Source organism: Erithacus rubecula (assembly GCF_903797595.1).
Source record: "Erithacus rubecula genome assembly, chromosome: 5".
NCBI classification, from domain to species: Eukaryota; Metazoa; Chordata; class Aves; order Passeriformes; family Muscicapidae; genus Erithacus; species Erithacus rubecula.
The window spans coordinates 1,674,177-1,690,185 of record NC_136687.1 but is presented as its reverse complement, the minus strand read 5'-3'; the positions used below and the strand labels follow the sequence as shown (position 1 = coordinate 1,690,185).

The following is a 16,009-nucleotide window of genomic DNA, read 5'->3' as shown; positions in this document are numbered from 1 at the left end:
TTCCTGAGCTGCATCATCAAATGGAACTTGTGTTAGGCTGCAGGAAAAACAAACATTTTCCTCCCCAGCCAGCACAGATCACCTTCCACATGAGCCCTGTGTTCTTTTCCCTAATTTTACTGTGATCAAACCTCTGGCTGTGCCCAGAATCCCAGCTCACAGTCAGCTGAGGTTTAGAGACAAACACTCTGTGATCTGAAGTTTCCTCCCTTTTCAGAGGGAAGTGCCACACAAGGAACCCACCCTGGACACAGCAAGAGGCAGAGCTGGGTGGGATTCACAAGGCAGGGAAGGGCTCAGGGCTGCCCAGCACCTCCAGCCAGGCTCCCAGGGGGATCAGAGCTGGGAATTGTTTTTTTCTGGGATGAAACCAGGACTGGAAGGGTGTGCTGGGGTCAGGATGATGGTCACTCTGATACCCTGGGATAAACTCTGACACCATGACCTGATCTGAAGGATCTGAGGAGCTTTCCCTGTGCTCCACAGAGCTGCTCACTGGAAGGCAGAGCACTTCCAGAGCTGTGCCTCCATGAGCTCACATGCCAAGGCAAGGGGCAGATACCTCATTGCTTTTACAGTGTTTATTGAGCATGCAGGATCCATCCCAACCCCCCCTCCCGAGGGTGCAGCTTCCACAGGGGCTCCACACTGCAGGATCCTGCTGGCAGGCTGTGTGGCAGCATGCACAGGAAAAAGAGCAAGCACAGCATGCAGGGAAAAGGGGAGAATTCCCCCAAAATGACAGGAGTGTAGCCATTAATAAATGTAACATGGAATAGTACAGAGATCCAAGTGTGACTGAAGGAAGTGTCTCTTTGGTGGAGTTTGGTAACAGAGAAAATAACAAATATCCCTATTCCATCCTCAAATCTCAAGGCTGGAAGCTGACAGACAGCCCTGGCAGCATCCCACAGGTGCTGAGCACTGTGCAGGAGTGCTGGAGGCTGGAATGGGACTCAGCCTGAGGCACAGATCTGTGCTGTACCTCCCCTCCCCAGCACAGAGAGAAGGATGTCAGCAGGGAAAAGGAAGCCTGGCTGCCAGCACAGCTGAGTCCCAGAGTGGATCCAGTGGGCCAGATGGAGTTAGTTACACACAAGGGCTCTGCTGATGCTCTTCCCCCTTCCCAGACCATTTTCCAGCACGTGGAGAAGCTCTGGTTGTGAACACAGAACTGACCTGGGCACTGGGACTCCAAGGGATCCCAAGGGAAGGAGCAGAGTGCTCTGCTCTGCTTTGTCACCATCATTCAACATGGAGTAAAACTACCCAAAAAGGGCAATTCCATGAAATGCCCCACAAACCTTCCCAAAGACCCCCACACCCAGCCCATGTACTCCAGTCACATCCTTGGAACAAACCTGTGCTGTAATCCCAGGTGATCTCAGCTCCTACAGACACCTGTCCCCACAGGCCACCACAGGGGGACAGTCTCAATGGGGGCTGTGACAAGAAACTCAGTGACTCCCAGAGCAGGGGCTCAGTGGCCCAGGAGTGTCCTGAATCCAAAGGTCCAACACAGATCCTGCACAGTCAGGCTGAGTCCAGCAGTCCCAGCAGAGCACCAACTGCACCAAAGTAACCCTGAGGAGATGGAAGAGCCACTGAACCCCCACAGCTGCCACAGCAACAGCTCTGCCCACACACCCAGGGAACAGCTGGGGCTGCAAAGGATCTCAAAGACACCCAGTGCCACCCCCTGCCATGGCAGGGACACCTCCCACAGCCCAGGTGGCTCCAACCTCATCCAGCCTGGCCTTGGACACTCCCAGGGGCAGCCACAGCTTCCCCTCCAGAGCCCCCATTCCAGGGCCCCATCACCCTTACAGGGAAAAATTCCTTCCCAATCTCCCATCCATCCCTGCCCTCTGGCAGTGGGAGCCATTCCCTGTGTCCTGTCCCTCCATCTCTTGTCCCCAGACCCTCCCCAGCTCCACTGGAGCTCCTGTAGGCACTGGAGTCTCCCTGGAGCCTTCCCTTCTCCAGGCTATTACACACAGTGTAATTTTAACATACAAAGGAGAGGGGAAAGATACAACTACAGGGAGGTAGATTATAAAATAGAAAATAAAAATTTAGCTGTGGCTGTAGCACTTCCTGCACTACGGGCAAGAAACAGCTCCACGTGGCTGTTTCCAGAGCCCTCCAAGGATTTGCATTTTACCATGAAACAAATTTTAAAAAGGGATTTTTACCTCATGTTCCAAGAAAAGTGCTTTTAACTGTCCCTTTGACCAGTAGTCCAGGGCATAGGCCAGGAGCCTCATGGAGATGGTGTTGATCCGAAGGAAGTTGCCCACAAACACCACACGGTTGATGCTCTGCAAGGTTTAAGGGAAACAAAAAGGAATATTAAGGATCAGTTCCATTTTCTGCTTGAAGTGATTAAAACCTCCTGTGGGGAAGGGTCTGGAGCAGCAGGAGCAGCTGAGGGAGCTGGAAAGGGGCTCAGGCTGGAGAAAAGGGGGATCAGGCTCTGGGAACAGGGACAGGGACAGGAGGAGAGGGAACAGCCTCAGGCTGGGCCAGGGGAGGCTCAGATTGGATATTTGGGAAAATTTTCTTTTGGAAAGGGGTGTCCAGCCCTGGCACAGCTCCCCAGGGTGAGTCCCCATCCCTGCAGGGATTTAAAAGTTGTGTGGATGTGGCTCTTGGGGACATGGGGCAGTGCTGGCCTTGGCAGGGCTGGGGAATGGCTGGACTGGATGATCATAAAGGACTTTTCCAACCCAAATGGCTCTGAAATTCTATGAATTAAGTTCCTGCTGAAAGTGTCTGGCAGAATGTGCAGAACACCACACACAATTCCAGCAGAAAGCAGGTCCAGGCCATTTTAAGCCACCCTTTCCCTCAGACTCTCCCAAAAATTCCCAGGCCAAACCACAGCCTTTCTAACTCAGGAATCTGGACAGAATAGCTGATTTTCCTACAAAATCCTTATGCAGCCTGGGAACACTGATCATCCAACTCCTCCTCTGGCCTTTGATTCATCATGAAATAGTTGAGTGACTCCACTGTTAAACTGAGGGGGGGAAAAAACTAATTAGGAGTCCATAACCAACACAATTTTTAAGGAAAGAAAAAGACCAACCAAGTAGTGATTATTTTGTATTTAAATCAGACTTCCAGCCTTCCTTTTCCATTCCAAAATAGTTCTGATCCAAGATCTGAAGCTTTCTTGTTCACCAACATGAAAATAATTCCTCTTTCTGAGGAATCAGGATTGAGTGTTACCTGCTCCTACACTTGCATCCTTCTGTTGGTTTTCCTTCTCTCCCCACATTCCCTTGCATTATTCAGGATCCTCTTTTCATTCAGCTGAGCTCCAGAGCAAGGAATTAGCAGATATTTTACAAGCAAGGCTGTTTAGGGCATGTCTTGCCTCCTTTTGGCTGCAGGAGAGGCAGAGGAGTCAGGAGGATGCTGGATGCCATCAGGCCATGTGTGATGGAGTGCAGGGCATGTCTCTGCTCTTTCATAGCCCTGTACAATGCTGCTTGACATGAATGCAACAAGGCAGCACTGTAAAGAAGCTGAAAGCACAAAGATGCAGCAATGTGTCAGGGCTTGGCCAGGAAATCCACAACAGCTCATAAAAACAAGACAGGAGACACCCAGCTCTGCACCCTCTGTCCCTGCTTTCCTCCTCTCCTGGCTCCCAGAGGTGTCCCAAAGAGAGGAACACTCCTCAAGCAGGCAGCAGGTGGTGGCTGAGGCAGGGAGCAAGGGGGGGTTCCCAGGATACCTCATTCAGGGCACACATCCTTGCTATGGAGCCAATGTTGTTGGTGATGGTGATTAAAGTGGCCCTGGCCAGGTCTTCCTTGCTGACAGATTCCCTCTTCTCCTTGCTCATCATGTTTCCAAAGCTGTAAAGAGAATTTTGGGGTTAAAGACAACACCAGAATTCCAGGAGAAAATGGGAACTGCGAATTTAACCAAAGTGATTCATCTTGAACGACTGATTTCCTATCCATAACTTAAATCTTTTATCAATGCTTGCTGTCCTAAGGTTACAAATCCAGTTTCTCATCCTTGCAGGATGTCCAGGGGAAGGCAAACCCAAGTGAGCAGCAGGCAGGTGTTACCTGGATGCCACAGCCCAGCCTGGCAGCCCGAAGCGCTCGTAGTCCCCTCCATAGATGTCCCTGACCAGCTTGTCCACCTTGGTGCTGTCCCCATGGGATGCCATCTCCAGGGCCTCCTCAAACGTGGAGCAGCCTGTCAGAAGGCAGCAGAGGCCAAAGAAGGTTCCCCCTCCAAGGCTGCAAGTCAAGCAAAATGAAAATGAAAGCTTGGATTGTTCAGTTCTGCATCCCAGGCAGCTCAAGTCACCCCATTCCCAACCTCTTTTTTTTTTTAGGGAGAACCATATTGGAAAAGCAGCATTTTCCTTAAAGTCTGTTCCTCTCAGGTAACCTAGAGCCTGTAAGGAATCCCTCAGAGCCTTCTGAACAGATCATGTTGTGAAATGAGACCTCCATTGTTTTAATCTTACACTGTCTACTTTCTTCCCAGCATCCAGAGATGTTAGTCTAAATCTAAATGTTAGTCCTGAGGGATAAATGGAGTGTCAGGGCAGAAATATCCAAAAGTTGTGAGAAAAGCCCTGTCCTTGTTCATTTATAGGACATGTAAATGTCTGCAGTGATGTCTAGTAAGAACTGTACTGAAGGAATTTAAAATTATCATCATTATCATTATTATTACTACTATTACCCTCCAGGGAACCCAGGAAAGTTTAAAGGCACAGAACTCCTCTATGGCTTTGCCAGGACACAAAAGCCACATCTCCAACATGGGCAGCAGCTGGGGAATTGCTGCTATGCCATTATCCCTTCCACCAAAATCTGCCAGCTTCTGGAAGTCAGGATGGAGATCCTGACTTCTTGCATCACAGCTAAGAGTTGTTAACAATCCCAAACCATGTGATCACAAAAAATAAATCAATAAAGCCCTTAAAGTCCTGAAAAAACAGCTTTGATGGAGACTGGCTGCAGTAAAGACACCAAACCATGAAATCCAGATCCTCTTTTCCAGGAGGGATCTTTGCTGGCAGGGAGTAACTGCAGTAAGAGTTTGTTCATTCCCCTCACCACCTTTATTGAAAATGCCATTTACAAAGCAGGAATGTGCTCCAAAGCCTAAAATCAAAATCCTTTGATCCCCCAGCACTCACCTGGTGCCTGTTACCCGTTTGTAGTTGTCTTTGGAATAGACAGCCAAAATGCTGACCCCTGAGCCAATGTTGACCAGAAGGAGAGGATAGGGATTCTCCAGGTTGAATGGGAGCTTCTGGCACCTCTCAGCATCCGTGGGGTTCTCAAAATAGTAACACTCTGAGTGTCCATTGAACCCCACAGAATCAATGTACAGCATTCCTTTGACAAGGCAATCCAGCTCATCCAGCTTACAGAGCTCAAGGTCACCCATCTAGTGGGAAGGAAAAAAAAGAGGAATATTGAAGGAGTAGCCAGGGATTTCAAGTGTTTATGCTCAGGGTTGGAAAAATGCATTCACTGCCAGCTCAATCCAGCTCATTCCATGCTCCCTGCAGAGGCTGAAAGGATCACAGGAGAGCACAGGACACCTGAGTGTCACAGTCCTCAGGTGTGGGACAGGGGAAAACAATCTGCATCCACAATGGACACAGAGAATTCCAGCAACTCCCACAGGCCTGATGCTGAGGCACTGGTGTGAAAAGCCAGGAAGGACTTGTAGTGTTTGACCAAAATACCCCACAAAACCCATCAAAAGGAACATCAAAAACCAGCAAGGAAGTTATAAAATCATTTCCCACTCATGTCACTCCCTTGACCACCAAAAACTGGATATTAGGAAAAATTTAACAGAAACAGTTGTGTTGCTCAGGATAGTGGTAGAATCCCCATCCCTGGAGGGATTTAAAAGCCATGAGGACATGGGGCACTGGTGGCCTTGGCAGTGCTGGGGGAATGGTTGAATCTGATGATCTTAGAGAGCTTTTCACCCTTAATGATTCTCTAAAACCTTCTTTATTTGCATTTTTCCAAGCTCTGACTAAACAAATATTTATCACAAGTTTTTCACCACGAACAAGGATCCCACTCAGAATGAAACCACATGATGATGTCCAACCCCAGGTATGAACTTCCTGACAGTTCCATTTACCACCAAATCTGCCTGAACATCAACCAGCTCATTCACACAGGTGTTAGAAATGAAATCAGGTGAGCAAAGGAAGAAAATAAAGCAGGAGAAAAATGACAGTGAGCAAAAAAAAGAAACCAAAAAAAGACTGAGATGAGTTGTAAGACAGATCATTAGTGACTAATTTCAGAGTTACAGGGCAGGAAGTGCTTTAATTTGGAGATACCAAGTTTAACTCATTAGGGACACCATCAGAACAAAAATTTTTAGAGTGAGTTTTCTAATTTGAAGCTTTCCAAAGAAAAAATCACTAAGAGATCCTAACAGTATAGAAGCCAAAAATGCCTACTGTGCGAAAATCCTGCTCAAATTTGTAGGCTCCACCTCCCGTGGCACATAAGGTAGTGTGGAGGCTCGAGAAGTGCTTTTGGCTGCCCATTTGGATAAAAGCTGGCATGTCATGGGTGGGAAAGCGTATAAAGTGCAGATTGCCTTGACGTCCACACAGGGTGAGCTCCCTGAGCTCCAGGTGCACATCCCGGATGCCTGTGGAGCCATAGGCCACGTTGGATGTCAGGTATTTGCGGATGCTTTTCAGGTTTTCCACCTCTTCCTCTTCTTCTTCGGCCGTGATGTCTTTGGGTTCAAAATAAACCAGTTTGACTAAGGTGCCTCCGATGTCCAAGCCAAACCAGGGGAAGACTGGAGAGAGAAGAGAGGGATGAAGTGAGATAAGGTATGGTACAGCACAGTGCTAGGGGTAGGAGGTTGGAATTTGATGGTTTGTGGGGTCTCTTCCCACCCAAACCATCCTGTGATTCTACTGGAAACAGCTGGAGTCAGTGAGTCTGAATTCTTCAGAGAGAAATCAGAGTGAAGGGATTGAATTAAAGCTTTTGGATGGATTGAAGTACATTAAACCCCTCATACATAGAGTAGACATTTCAGCAGAAGTCAGTCAGTAATTTTAGGGTGAGTTCTAATGCTTCTAGTAAGTAAAAGGTCTGAATTCCACAAGTTCTAGTGAAGGTTGAAACATACTGATATCTTCAACAGAGGGTCCAGGCCCACAGTTATAGACAGTGCTTAGACATAATAGAGCTATAGGAAGAATATTGCTTACATTTTTCAAATAGAGCAAGATAGGTTGTATGTGTAGTTCTATATGCAACCTGGTGTGGTAAGAAACTGAAATTCTAATAGGTTAAGGAGTGGTGGTCCAAGTTTGCAGCTTAGCTGGTTGGAAAAATCATATATGAGAGTTTGTATTGGGGAGAGTTGGTGCTTTTAGCCTTTGGCTTTGGCCAGGGCTTCCAGCCATGTGCTTATTGCATTGCTAGCTGCTTTGCCATTGCTTTTTGCCATTGTCTTTTGAGACTGATGTGATTTGTAATAAATACCCTTTTTAACTATTAGCTGCTTTGCTTATTTAAGATAACCCAACCAAGAAGGAGCCAAGAGCTCTGGAGTAGCTGCTTAGAGCACTGGAGGTCTGAGAACCTCACAACTGGAGAGAGAAGACAAAGGCAAAATGAGACAGGGCATGGCACAGCCACAGCATGAGCACCTTTCTAGGGGAAGGTGTCCCTACCCCTGGGAGGAGGTTGGAACTTGATGGTCTGTGGGGTCCCTTCCCACCCAAACCATCCTGTGATTCCACTGGAAACAGTTTTCATTGAATGAATGAAAGCAGTTCTCTAAGGGACCCATGTGGTCTGTCCATTTTCAGGAATGCTGCCTCTGACAAGACACTCCTTCTGTTCAGAGATCCCCCATGTTCAGGAGCTCTGAATATTTGCTGTACAACACTCAAACACTGACATCCCTCCCCACAGCCCTGCCAGATCCTGTTACAGGTTTAATCCCCAGCTATTCCTTTTCCCAAGCTCTGAAGCAGAGCCAGAGCCATGGATAACACCAGTGCTTTTACATCAAAGGGATGTACAAACCTTCCCTAATTACAACACAGAGCTGAGGTAGACAAGTAATCTAAGATGCCGCAGGGAGGCAAAAACAAATGTCTAACTGGATTATTTTATTAGCCAAAATCCCCCATGGTACAAAATATGCATCAATGTCAGGCCCAGCAACATTTACAGCTGTGTTAGATAATGAGCTTCTTGGAAAAGATCAAGAGAAACCCCTGATCTGATGGAATCTGTGATTAGAGCTGGAACTGGAACAGATTAATATCACTATTAATGAGCTAAAGGAGAGGCTGGAGCTGATGAGATGCACGGGCTCCAGAGCAAATGGAAAAATGCAGCCACATGTTAAGGGCTTATGGGAGCAGGATTCCACCCTCATGGTAGCTTCCAGAAGGAAAAATGGAACTCTTAGAAAATACACCTGAATAATGGAATCATAAATGTTGGAGATCTCCACAATCCCAGCACTGCCAAGGCCACCAGTGACCCGTGTCCCCAAGTGCCACATCCACATGGTTTGTAAATCCCTGCAGGGATGGGGACTCCCACACTGCCATGGGGCAGCTGTGCCAATGCCTGACCATCCCTCAGGTGAAAAATGTTCCCAAATATCCAATCTGAGCCTCCCCTGGCCCAGCCTGAGGCTGTTCCCTCTCCTCCTGTCCCTGTCCCTGTTGCCAGATCCCAAATCCCCCCGGTGTCCCCTCCTGTCAGGGAGTTTCAGAGCCACAAGGGCCCCCCTGATCCCCCTTTTCTCCAGGCTGAGCCCCTTTCCAGCTGCTCCTGGTGCTCCAGACCCTTCCCCAGCTCTGTTCCCTTCCCTGGACTCTCTCCAGGGTAAATGTTACCAACGTTCCTGGGGAAAAGAACATCTTGGGTTTTAGTAAAATTCCTTATCTGCAAACAGATAAGGGTGGAACATGGAGAAACTCTCTTTCCTCTCCCTTTGGAGCAAGAATCCCTCGTGTCAGGCTCTTCAGGGAACAATCTTTGCACAGGCAGCAGCCTGACAAGTTGGAGGACACATTCTCTCTTAGGCAGAATTATCTGGTGCCTGTACAGGTCCTTCCAGAGCTTTCCAGCTCCCAGGAGCTGCTGGCACCAGCAGCTCCCCACATTATTTTTAATCCACCAAGTTATTTTTATGTATTTCCATAGAGGCCACCCCCAACCATCACCAAAGGAAATCTTGAAAGAAGATGCAAGCTCTATTTTCAGACACACATCCAAATCCCAATCACTCTCCATTTCGCAGGCATTTACTTCAAACAAGAAGAGACACAAAAATAACTTTTCATGAATGAAAGGGAAAGGAATCTGAATGGCAGCCCAACAGAGGGAGGGAGCAGGAGCAATCCAAGGACTTTTAGACAGATAGTGCTAAGACAAAGGGAAAAGGTTTGAAACTAAAAGGAGACATTTATATATCAGAAATTCTTCCCTGTGAGGGTGGGGAGGTCCTGGCACAGGGTGCCCAGATTTACTGGATCCCTGGGAATGCCCAAGGCCAGGCTGGATGGGGCTTGGAGCAGCCTGGGGTAGTGGGAGGTATCTCTGTGTCCAAGGCTGGAAGTAGATGGTCTTTAAGGTCCCTTCCCACCCAAACCATTCCCTGATTCTGTGATTTGATCCTGTCAGAAAATGCCATTTGATTTCTGCATTCTGAAGTCCACTGGGCTTTTTTTGGAAATATCTTCCCCCCAAACTCCCTCTGCCAGGCTGCACAGGGATAAAAAATGAGGAGAGAGCAGAGGACTCAGAGATGGCCTCACTGATGTGCAGCAGGAAAGACAAACACCCAAAACCAAGGTGCTCTGAAGCCACATGCCTGGAAATGCCACAGGGCTGCTCCATCACAGGCTAACAGCTCCCAAATTCAGCACTCAGCTGGCAGCACATGCACAGCTTCAGTAAAACAACATATTTGTTTTAGAGTTGGTAGAGAAGCTCACAAACTCCTACACTCAGTGACAAACCTTCCAGATTTCAGTGCAAACACCAACTGGGTCCATCAGTTTAGGCAGCTTTCCTGGTCAGAAAAAAAAAAAAAAAAAAAAAAAGAGCAGCTCCTTGAAAATTTCATCCCAAACCCTGCACCATCAAGGCCTTTCATTTATTATTATATATAAATTTAGTTTTTATTTGGGCAGAATATTAAGCAGGGAGTTAAACCACACCAGTTATCCACTACCTGTCTCACCAGGAACAGGGAAACAGGAATGATGCCAGCAGAGCTGGGAGTAACTGCAGCCAGGCTGGGCTCAGGGCTCACTATCTCCACTCAGCACTGGCCCTAAAAAGCAAATCCAAGCCCCTGAAGTGGGACACAACTTCTGAGCAGAGCTGGCTCACACCTCCCTGCAGCACTGGCTGGAAAGGCTCTGCACAGAGCAGCTGGTGCTCTCCATCTGCCAGCAGCTCAGCTGTACCTTCCCTAAGTCACCAGGGATAAATTCAAAAAGACTGACTATTAAGGTAATTAACTTACCCCAAATGGCTATTAATTATGAATCTCTCATTATACACATCCCAGCCACAGGTTAAGAATCCAAGGAAGAAGCAAAATTAAGCTCCAAATTAAGTACTCCTTTCCCAGGCTGAGGATTCCCTATACAGTAACACCTGTTGGAGAACTCAAGCCCTTGAAAAAAACTTCCTTATAAACCCTTCTTTGTAGGAAAGGGGGAATGGCACACAAACAAGAGAGGAAATTTCTCCAAGGACATGAAGAACTGGGGTTTTTTTCCTGACACTTACAGGAAATCATCCAACAGGAACATGCAGGGCAGCAACAGCTCTTCCATATCTGAGAACCAGAAAAATCCAAGGGAGGGAGGAGGAAGCTCTCCTGGATCAATGCCACCACCATCTGCCACCAAGATTTCTCCTGAAACACTCTTTTTTTTTTTCTTTTTCCCAGCAGATGAAAGCCATCCAGAGATTTCCTCCCTTTTAAGCCTCTAAAGAATTTTTTCCAAGAGAGCTGCTGCAGATCTCAAGGAGCAGCAGGAGAACTGCTGGCATCCAGGAGCCCTCTGGGCATCCCTGAGGCTGATTTTGCTCACTCAGAAGGTTCTGCTGGAATAACCAGAGACACCAAGGCAGGAAATGCAAAAGTTGCCTCTCATCACCTCCTCCCTGCTGCTACTTGGAGCTCTCTGTGAGGGAAGAGCCTCACATGTCTCTTTTCCAAGCACCCACCAGCCACAGAATGAAGGGAGGGATGGCAAATCCCAAGGCTGGCATGGGAAGCACATCACTGATCTCTGGGCTCTCCCCCTGCCCAGCACCTTCTGGAAGTGTTTATTTGCTTCTTGGCTGTTTGGGCATTTCTAGAAAGGCAGGAAATCCTCTGCTCTCAGCTCCATACCTCCTGCAATCTTAAGGAAACTCTTTTTTAGAGGATGAGGGCCATGCATCCCATTCTCAGTGAGCTGGGCAGAGAAGCTGTGGCTGCCCCATTCCTGGAAGTGTCCAAGGCCAGCTTGGAGCAACCTGTACTAATAAAAGGTGTGGAATGAGATGGTCTTGAAGGTCCCTCCCAATCCAAACCATTGGCCTGACAAACTTTTTGCTTTCCTTGAGCAATTTTTAAGCAGCTCTCTCTATATGTTTTCATATAAACAACTCTTTGTCTTCAAAACAAATCTTCCCAGGGGCAGATCTATGGATATGCAGCAATAAACACAAACTGGTCTGCCAAGAAAGTTAAGGGCTCACAGCTCTGACTAAAGAATCCCAGAAAACCTCCAGGATACTTTGTGTGCCCACAGCAAGAGCTGCCACCCTCCCTTCAAATCCCTTTTGCAGCCAGACTGTAAGATCTTCAGGGCAATAAAAAGCAATTGCCTTTATCTGATATGTAAATTACTTCATAAAATTGGACACTGTGTAAATAAAAAAGCCCTCAACAGACTTATTCTGGAAGCTGCAGAACTGTCAAGATGAAAGAAGTGATATAATTAAAGATCTCCATGGTGGATTTTCATCACAAAACAAGCAGCTCCAGTTGTATTTCAGAGTGATCCTGAACTTCTGAGCCAATTATATCAAGCCCTAAAAAGATTAGTCTGATGATTTAGTTCAGTGTGTGACAGCACCTCTAGGCTTACTCTGAAATATTCTATATTATATTTTAATAGTGTTACACCATGCTGGAAATTTTACAGCTGAGAGAAAAATACAATTCATTAGCATTTAATATGAAGTGACACTAAGTCTACATCTCCTCCCATGCCTAAAAGCAGGTTCTGATAGGAATTCACATTTCATACACCATTCCAAAACAGAAAAAGGTATTTAAACATCAAAGCTTAAATTCTGTACTACCAAAGAGGTGACAAAACAGCATTTTATTTTTACCTTTACTTGGATATTTTGCAAATTGGAAATTTAAACTCATATGTCCATTATGTCTTTGCATGATCCTGACAGAAGATACTAAATTTTTTTAAAAGGGATCAGTTGAGAAAAAAGAGTATTTTCTCAGGAAATCAACAAACAAACAAGCTACAGAAGGGAGAAGCACATTTTGCTCACTAGGAAAATAACCTAAATTCCTCTCTGTTGCATATCCCAAGATTTCAGGAAGAGTGGAAAAAGGGGAAAAGGGGAAAACTGATGAACTACAATGCTGATCTCTCTCTCTTATAAAAAACATTCATTAAAAAAACATTCCCCTGCTCATTATGACCATCATCAGGTTTCTGCCTGGCACTTCACCCTGCCCACAGCCACTGTTCCCTTATGAACCATGATGGGAATATCCTCATTACTCATCTGGAATCTTCCCAGTCCAATTTTTAAGTATGGATTTCAATAATGGCACAGCTAATTCAGAACAAGAAGAGAATTTTCCTGTATTGTTCCTGAAACTGATAAAGTTTTTGTGTATGATGTGTCTGCCTGCACTAATAATCCTGTCACACTCCCCAACACTCCAAAATCTGCACTTCATGTTTTCAGGGACACTTCTGAGATCAACAGCGTCCTTGACTTCTCCCTCTTCTGCCAGGAGCACACAAAAAATCCCAGTGTCTGCAATAAATCCCTTCAGGAAACATTTCACAGAATCATTCAGGCTGGAAAAGACCTCCAAGATCAATTCCAGTTGTTAACACTGCACTGTCATCACCCCTAATCCAGGTCCCCGAGCATCACTTCCACAGGATTTCCAAACAGGGAAATTCAATTTCCAGGGAATTGAAAAGCCCAAGGTGCATGAAAACATATTGGGTGTACAGTTAATTTCTGATCTATCCCAAATCCAGCAGTGCCACAGCCCTGAGTGTAGATGACAGGCTCAGAGGGGCCAGGAGAAAGCAGGATCAGGAGGCTGCTGAAATCCTTTCATTCCTGGGGAAGCAGGGCTCATCTGCCAGGCAAGACAAGCCTCAAGGTCACCCAGCTCATTTGCCACATGCCAGCAGCAGACAAGTGGGAGCTCAAGTAGGACATTTTTGATCCCACGCCCATTAAGTGCTTTCCTTTCATTTTGGATTCAGTCTTCCTTAAGGTGGGATGGAACATGACTGATTGTCACATCAGGCATTGTCCTGCTAAGGGATGAGCTTGCACCAGCACATTTCTCTTCCAATTATCACAAGAATAATTTAGAAAAGTCAGACTACATTGTAATCCTGACCTTCCAGACTCGATCCAAACCCTTTTCTGAAAGCTGCCAGAACACCTGTTTTCCTTAAAGTATCCCATGCCACTCTCAGCACCCAACTTTAATCCACATTTTCCAGAAAAGACACATAAACTACCTGAGCAAGGCAGAGGAGAATCATCACCTAATACAGAGCTCCAAGTCCTCCCTCATTTTCATACCAGAGATCTCCTTCATGTCCCTGCAGCCTTTTAACAGCTCTCTAATTAACAGCCTCATGGACCTCTATTCCTATTTTTCACACTAAGGGCAGAAGAGAAGCTGCCCTTTTCATCAGCAACCAAAAAAATAGAGCAGGAACATTCTTAAAACTTCCCATAAATATGGAAACAAGAGTGTCTCAGCACTGCCAACCACAGCTGAGATGCAGCAGAATCCTGATCCCTGTTTTGAGCCCAGATTCTTTGCTCCCATCTTTTTAACAGCAGTGCAGGTACCAAGGAATTACACCGAGGCTGTTTCATTTTCAGGGTATGGCAATTTCCTTCCAGGAGGAAGGACTCCAGCAGAAGTCAAGGAAAAATCTCTCGGTTATTCCTCAAATATGGCTGAAGTCAGGGACAGCCACGGCACCTGCACAGCAGCTCCTGCTGCTCCCAAAATGAAGGCTGCCATCCATTTTGCAGTTTCCAGTAGGACATTTACAAACAAGGTTTTAGGGATGTTTTTTTCCCCTTAGAAAGGTTTGATCTGTGCCCAGTTCCTGCCAAACCTATCGGGTTCTCCCCTCCCAAAATTTACACTATTCCCTTTGCTCTCCATTGCTTTTTCTTTTGCAGTTACCAGTCCAGCCCCACAGCCTCAAACCGTGGTGTCTCTGTCTGTCCTGCTGTGCCCTTTTCCTCATCCTTTTCCACCAGGTGCCTTCCTTTTCTTCCCATCCAAGATCCCCAATTTGGGAACCTGAGCCCCACAGGCAGGTGTCACCTCACCCTAAACCTCCTCGAGCTCTTGGAGTTCAGCTCGTCCCATCCTTCAGCCCAACCTGCAGAGCCCATGGCACTGTCCCACCGTGCTGTGCCCATGCTGGACATGACATCACCCACCGTGTCCCTCTGTGCTGTCCCCGCACCGGCCATGCTGGACAAGCCACCACTGCCCTGTGTCCCCATCGTGCTCCAGACTGGCCATGCTGCGCCCATGTCACCACCCCACTGTGCTCATGTCACCACCCCACTGCACCCCTGTCACCACCCCACTGCGCCCGTGTCACCACCCCACTGCGCCCGTGTCACCACCCCACTGCGCCCGTGTCACCACCCCACTGCGCCCGTGTCACCACCCCACTGCGCCATCCCCAGACTTCCCGCGCTGTACAAATCCTCACCCACCGTGTCCCCGCCGTGCTGTCCCCACGCTGCCCATGCCACGGCCCCTGTGCGCTGTCCCAGTGTCCCCCTCCCGCCCCGCTGCCCCCCCATGTCACCCCGGCCACACCCCTCAGGACACGCCCCCTCAGCCCCGCCCACTTTCCTCATTAGCATAAGCACCGCCCCCTCCCTGCCCATCCTCTGAGCCCCCCCCCTTCTCTCTCCCCCACTGCCGTTCCCTCTCCCCGCACTCACGCGGGCGGTTCTTGCGGACCGAGTCCCGCCGCTGCCGGCTCACGGACCCGCCCCGTTCGCGGGGCTGCGGCCCCGCCGCGCTGTCCGCGCCCGCCGCGCCGCCGCTGCTCCGCCGCCGCAGCTGGGAGGTCCCGGCGTCCGCCCCGCCGCCCCGCCGTCGCGGCTTCTTCTCGTCCTCCGCGCCATCGCCAGAGCTGCGCGGCGGCTCCATGGGCAGCGCGGCCCGGCCCCATGGGCCGCCCGGCCCCGCTCCGGCCGCGCTCAGCCGCCACCGCCGCAGCCACCGCCCCCGGCGCGCCTGCGCCGCACGGCCCCGCGGGGCGGGACGCTCCGGGAGGCGGCCGCCAATCCGCTCCCCCCGCGGCGCAGAGCGACAGCGAGATGGGCCAATGACAAGCCGCTATTGCGCGGCAGGGGGAGCCGGGCCCGCCTCCTGCTGTGGCCGCTCAGAGTGACAAGCGCGGCTGCCCAATCGGAAGCGTGCGCTCGGGAGAGGCGGGCCCATATGCGGCAGCGCTGGCCTATGGGCTTCCTCTGGCGCCAGATTGACAAGGCCAGTGCCCAATGGCCGAGAGAGCTGTGCGGGAGGGGAGGGAAAGTGCGCGGTGATTGACGGCTGGGTAACCATGGCACCGCGGGAGGGCGAAGGGAAGAGCCGCAGTAGGCTCGGCTGGGCCGGGCACCGCGGGCGGGCTCATTTCAATATGATTTGCATA

General features: G+C 48.8%; 1 protein-coding gene across 1 annotated transcript; it reads right to left on the bottom strand.

Moving 5' to 3' along the window:
* Positions 1–850: 850 nt before the first annotated feature.
* PANK2 (pantothenate kinase 2) lies at positions 851–15,608 on the bottom strand. The gene is made up of 7 exons (XM_079307310.1): positions 15,294–15,608; positions 6,479–6,831; positions 5,180–5,433; positions 4,089–4,265; positions 3,746–3,869; positions 2,196–2,321; positions 851–1,584 (listed from the first exon to the last, which is right to left on the bottom strand). The coding sequence occupies exons 1-7, from the start codon at positions 15,502–15,504 to the stop codon at positions 1,534–1,536; spliced, it is 1,296 nt and encodes a 431-aa protein (XP_079163436.1). The 5' UTR covers positions 15,505–15,608; the 3' UTR covers positions 851–1,533.
* Between the last annotated feature and the right edge of the window lie 401 nt (positions 15,609–16,009).

What these genes read in the sequence shown, in the direction of transcription:
- PANK2 (XM_079307310.1), bottom strand. Translation starts at nt 15,504, where the DNA reads ATGGAGCCGCCGCGCAGCTCTGGCGATGGCGCGGAGGACGAGAAGAAG. An exon ending in TTGAGCAGGATTTTCGCACA is followed by an intron (nt 5,434 to 6,478) that starts GTAGGCATTTTT and finishes CCTTCCCACTAG; the next exon opens with ATGGGTGACCTTGAGCTCTG. An exon ending in GGCTGGGCTGTGGCATCCAG is followed by an intron (nt 3,870 to 4,088) that starts GTAACACCTGCC and finishes TTCTCTTTACAG; the next exon opens with CTTTGGAAACATGATGAGCA.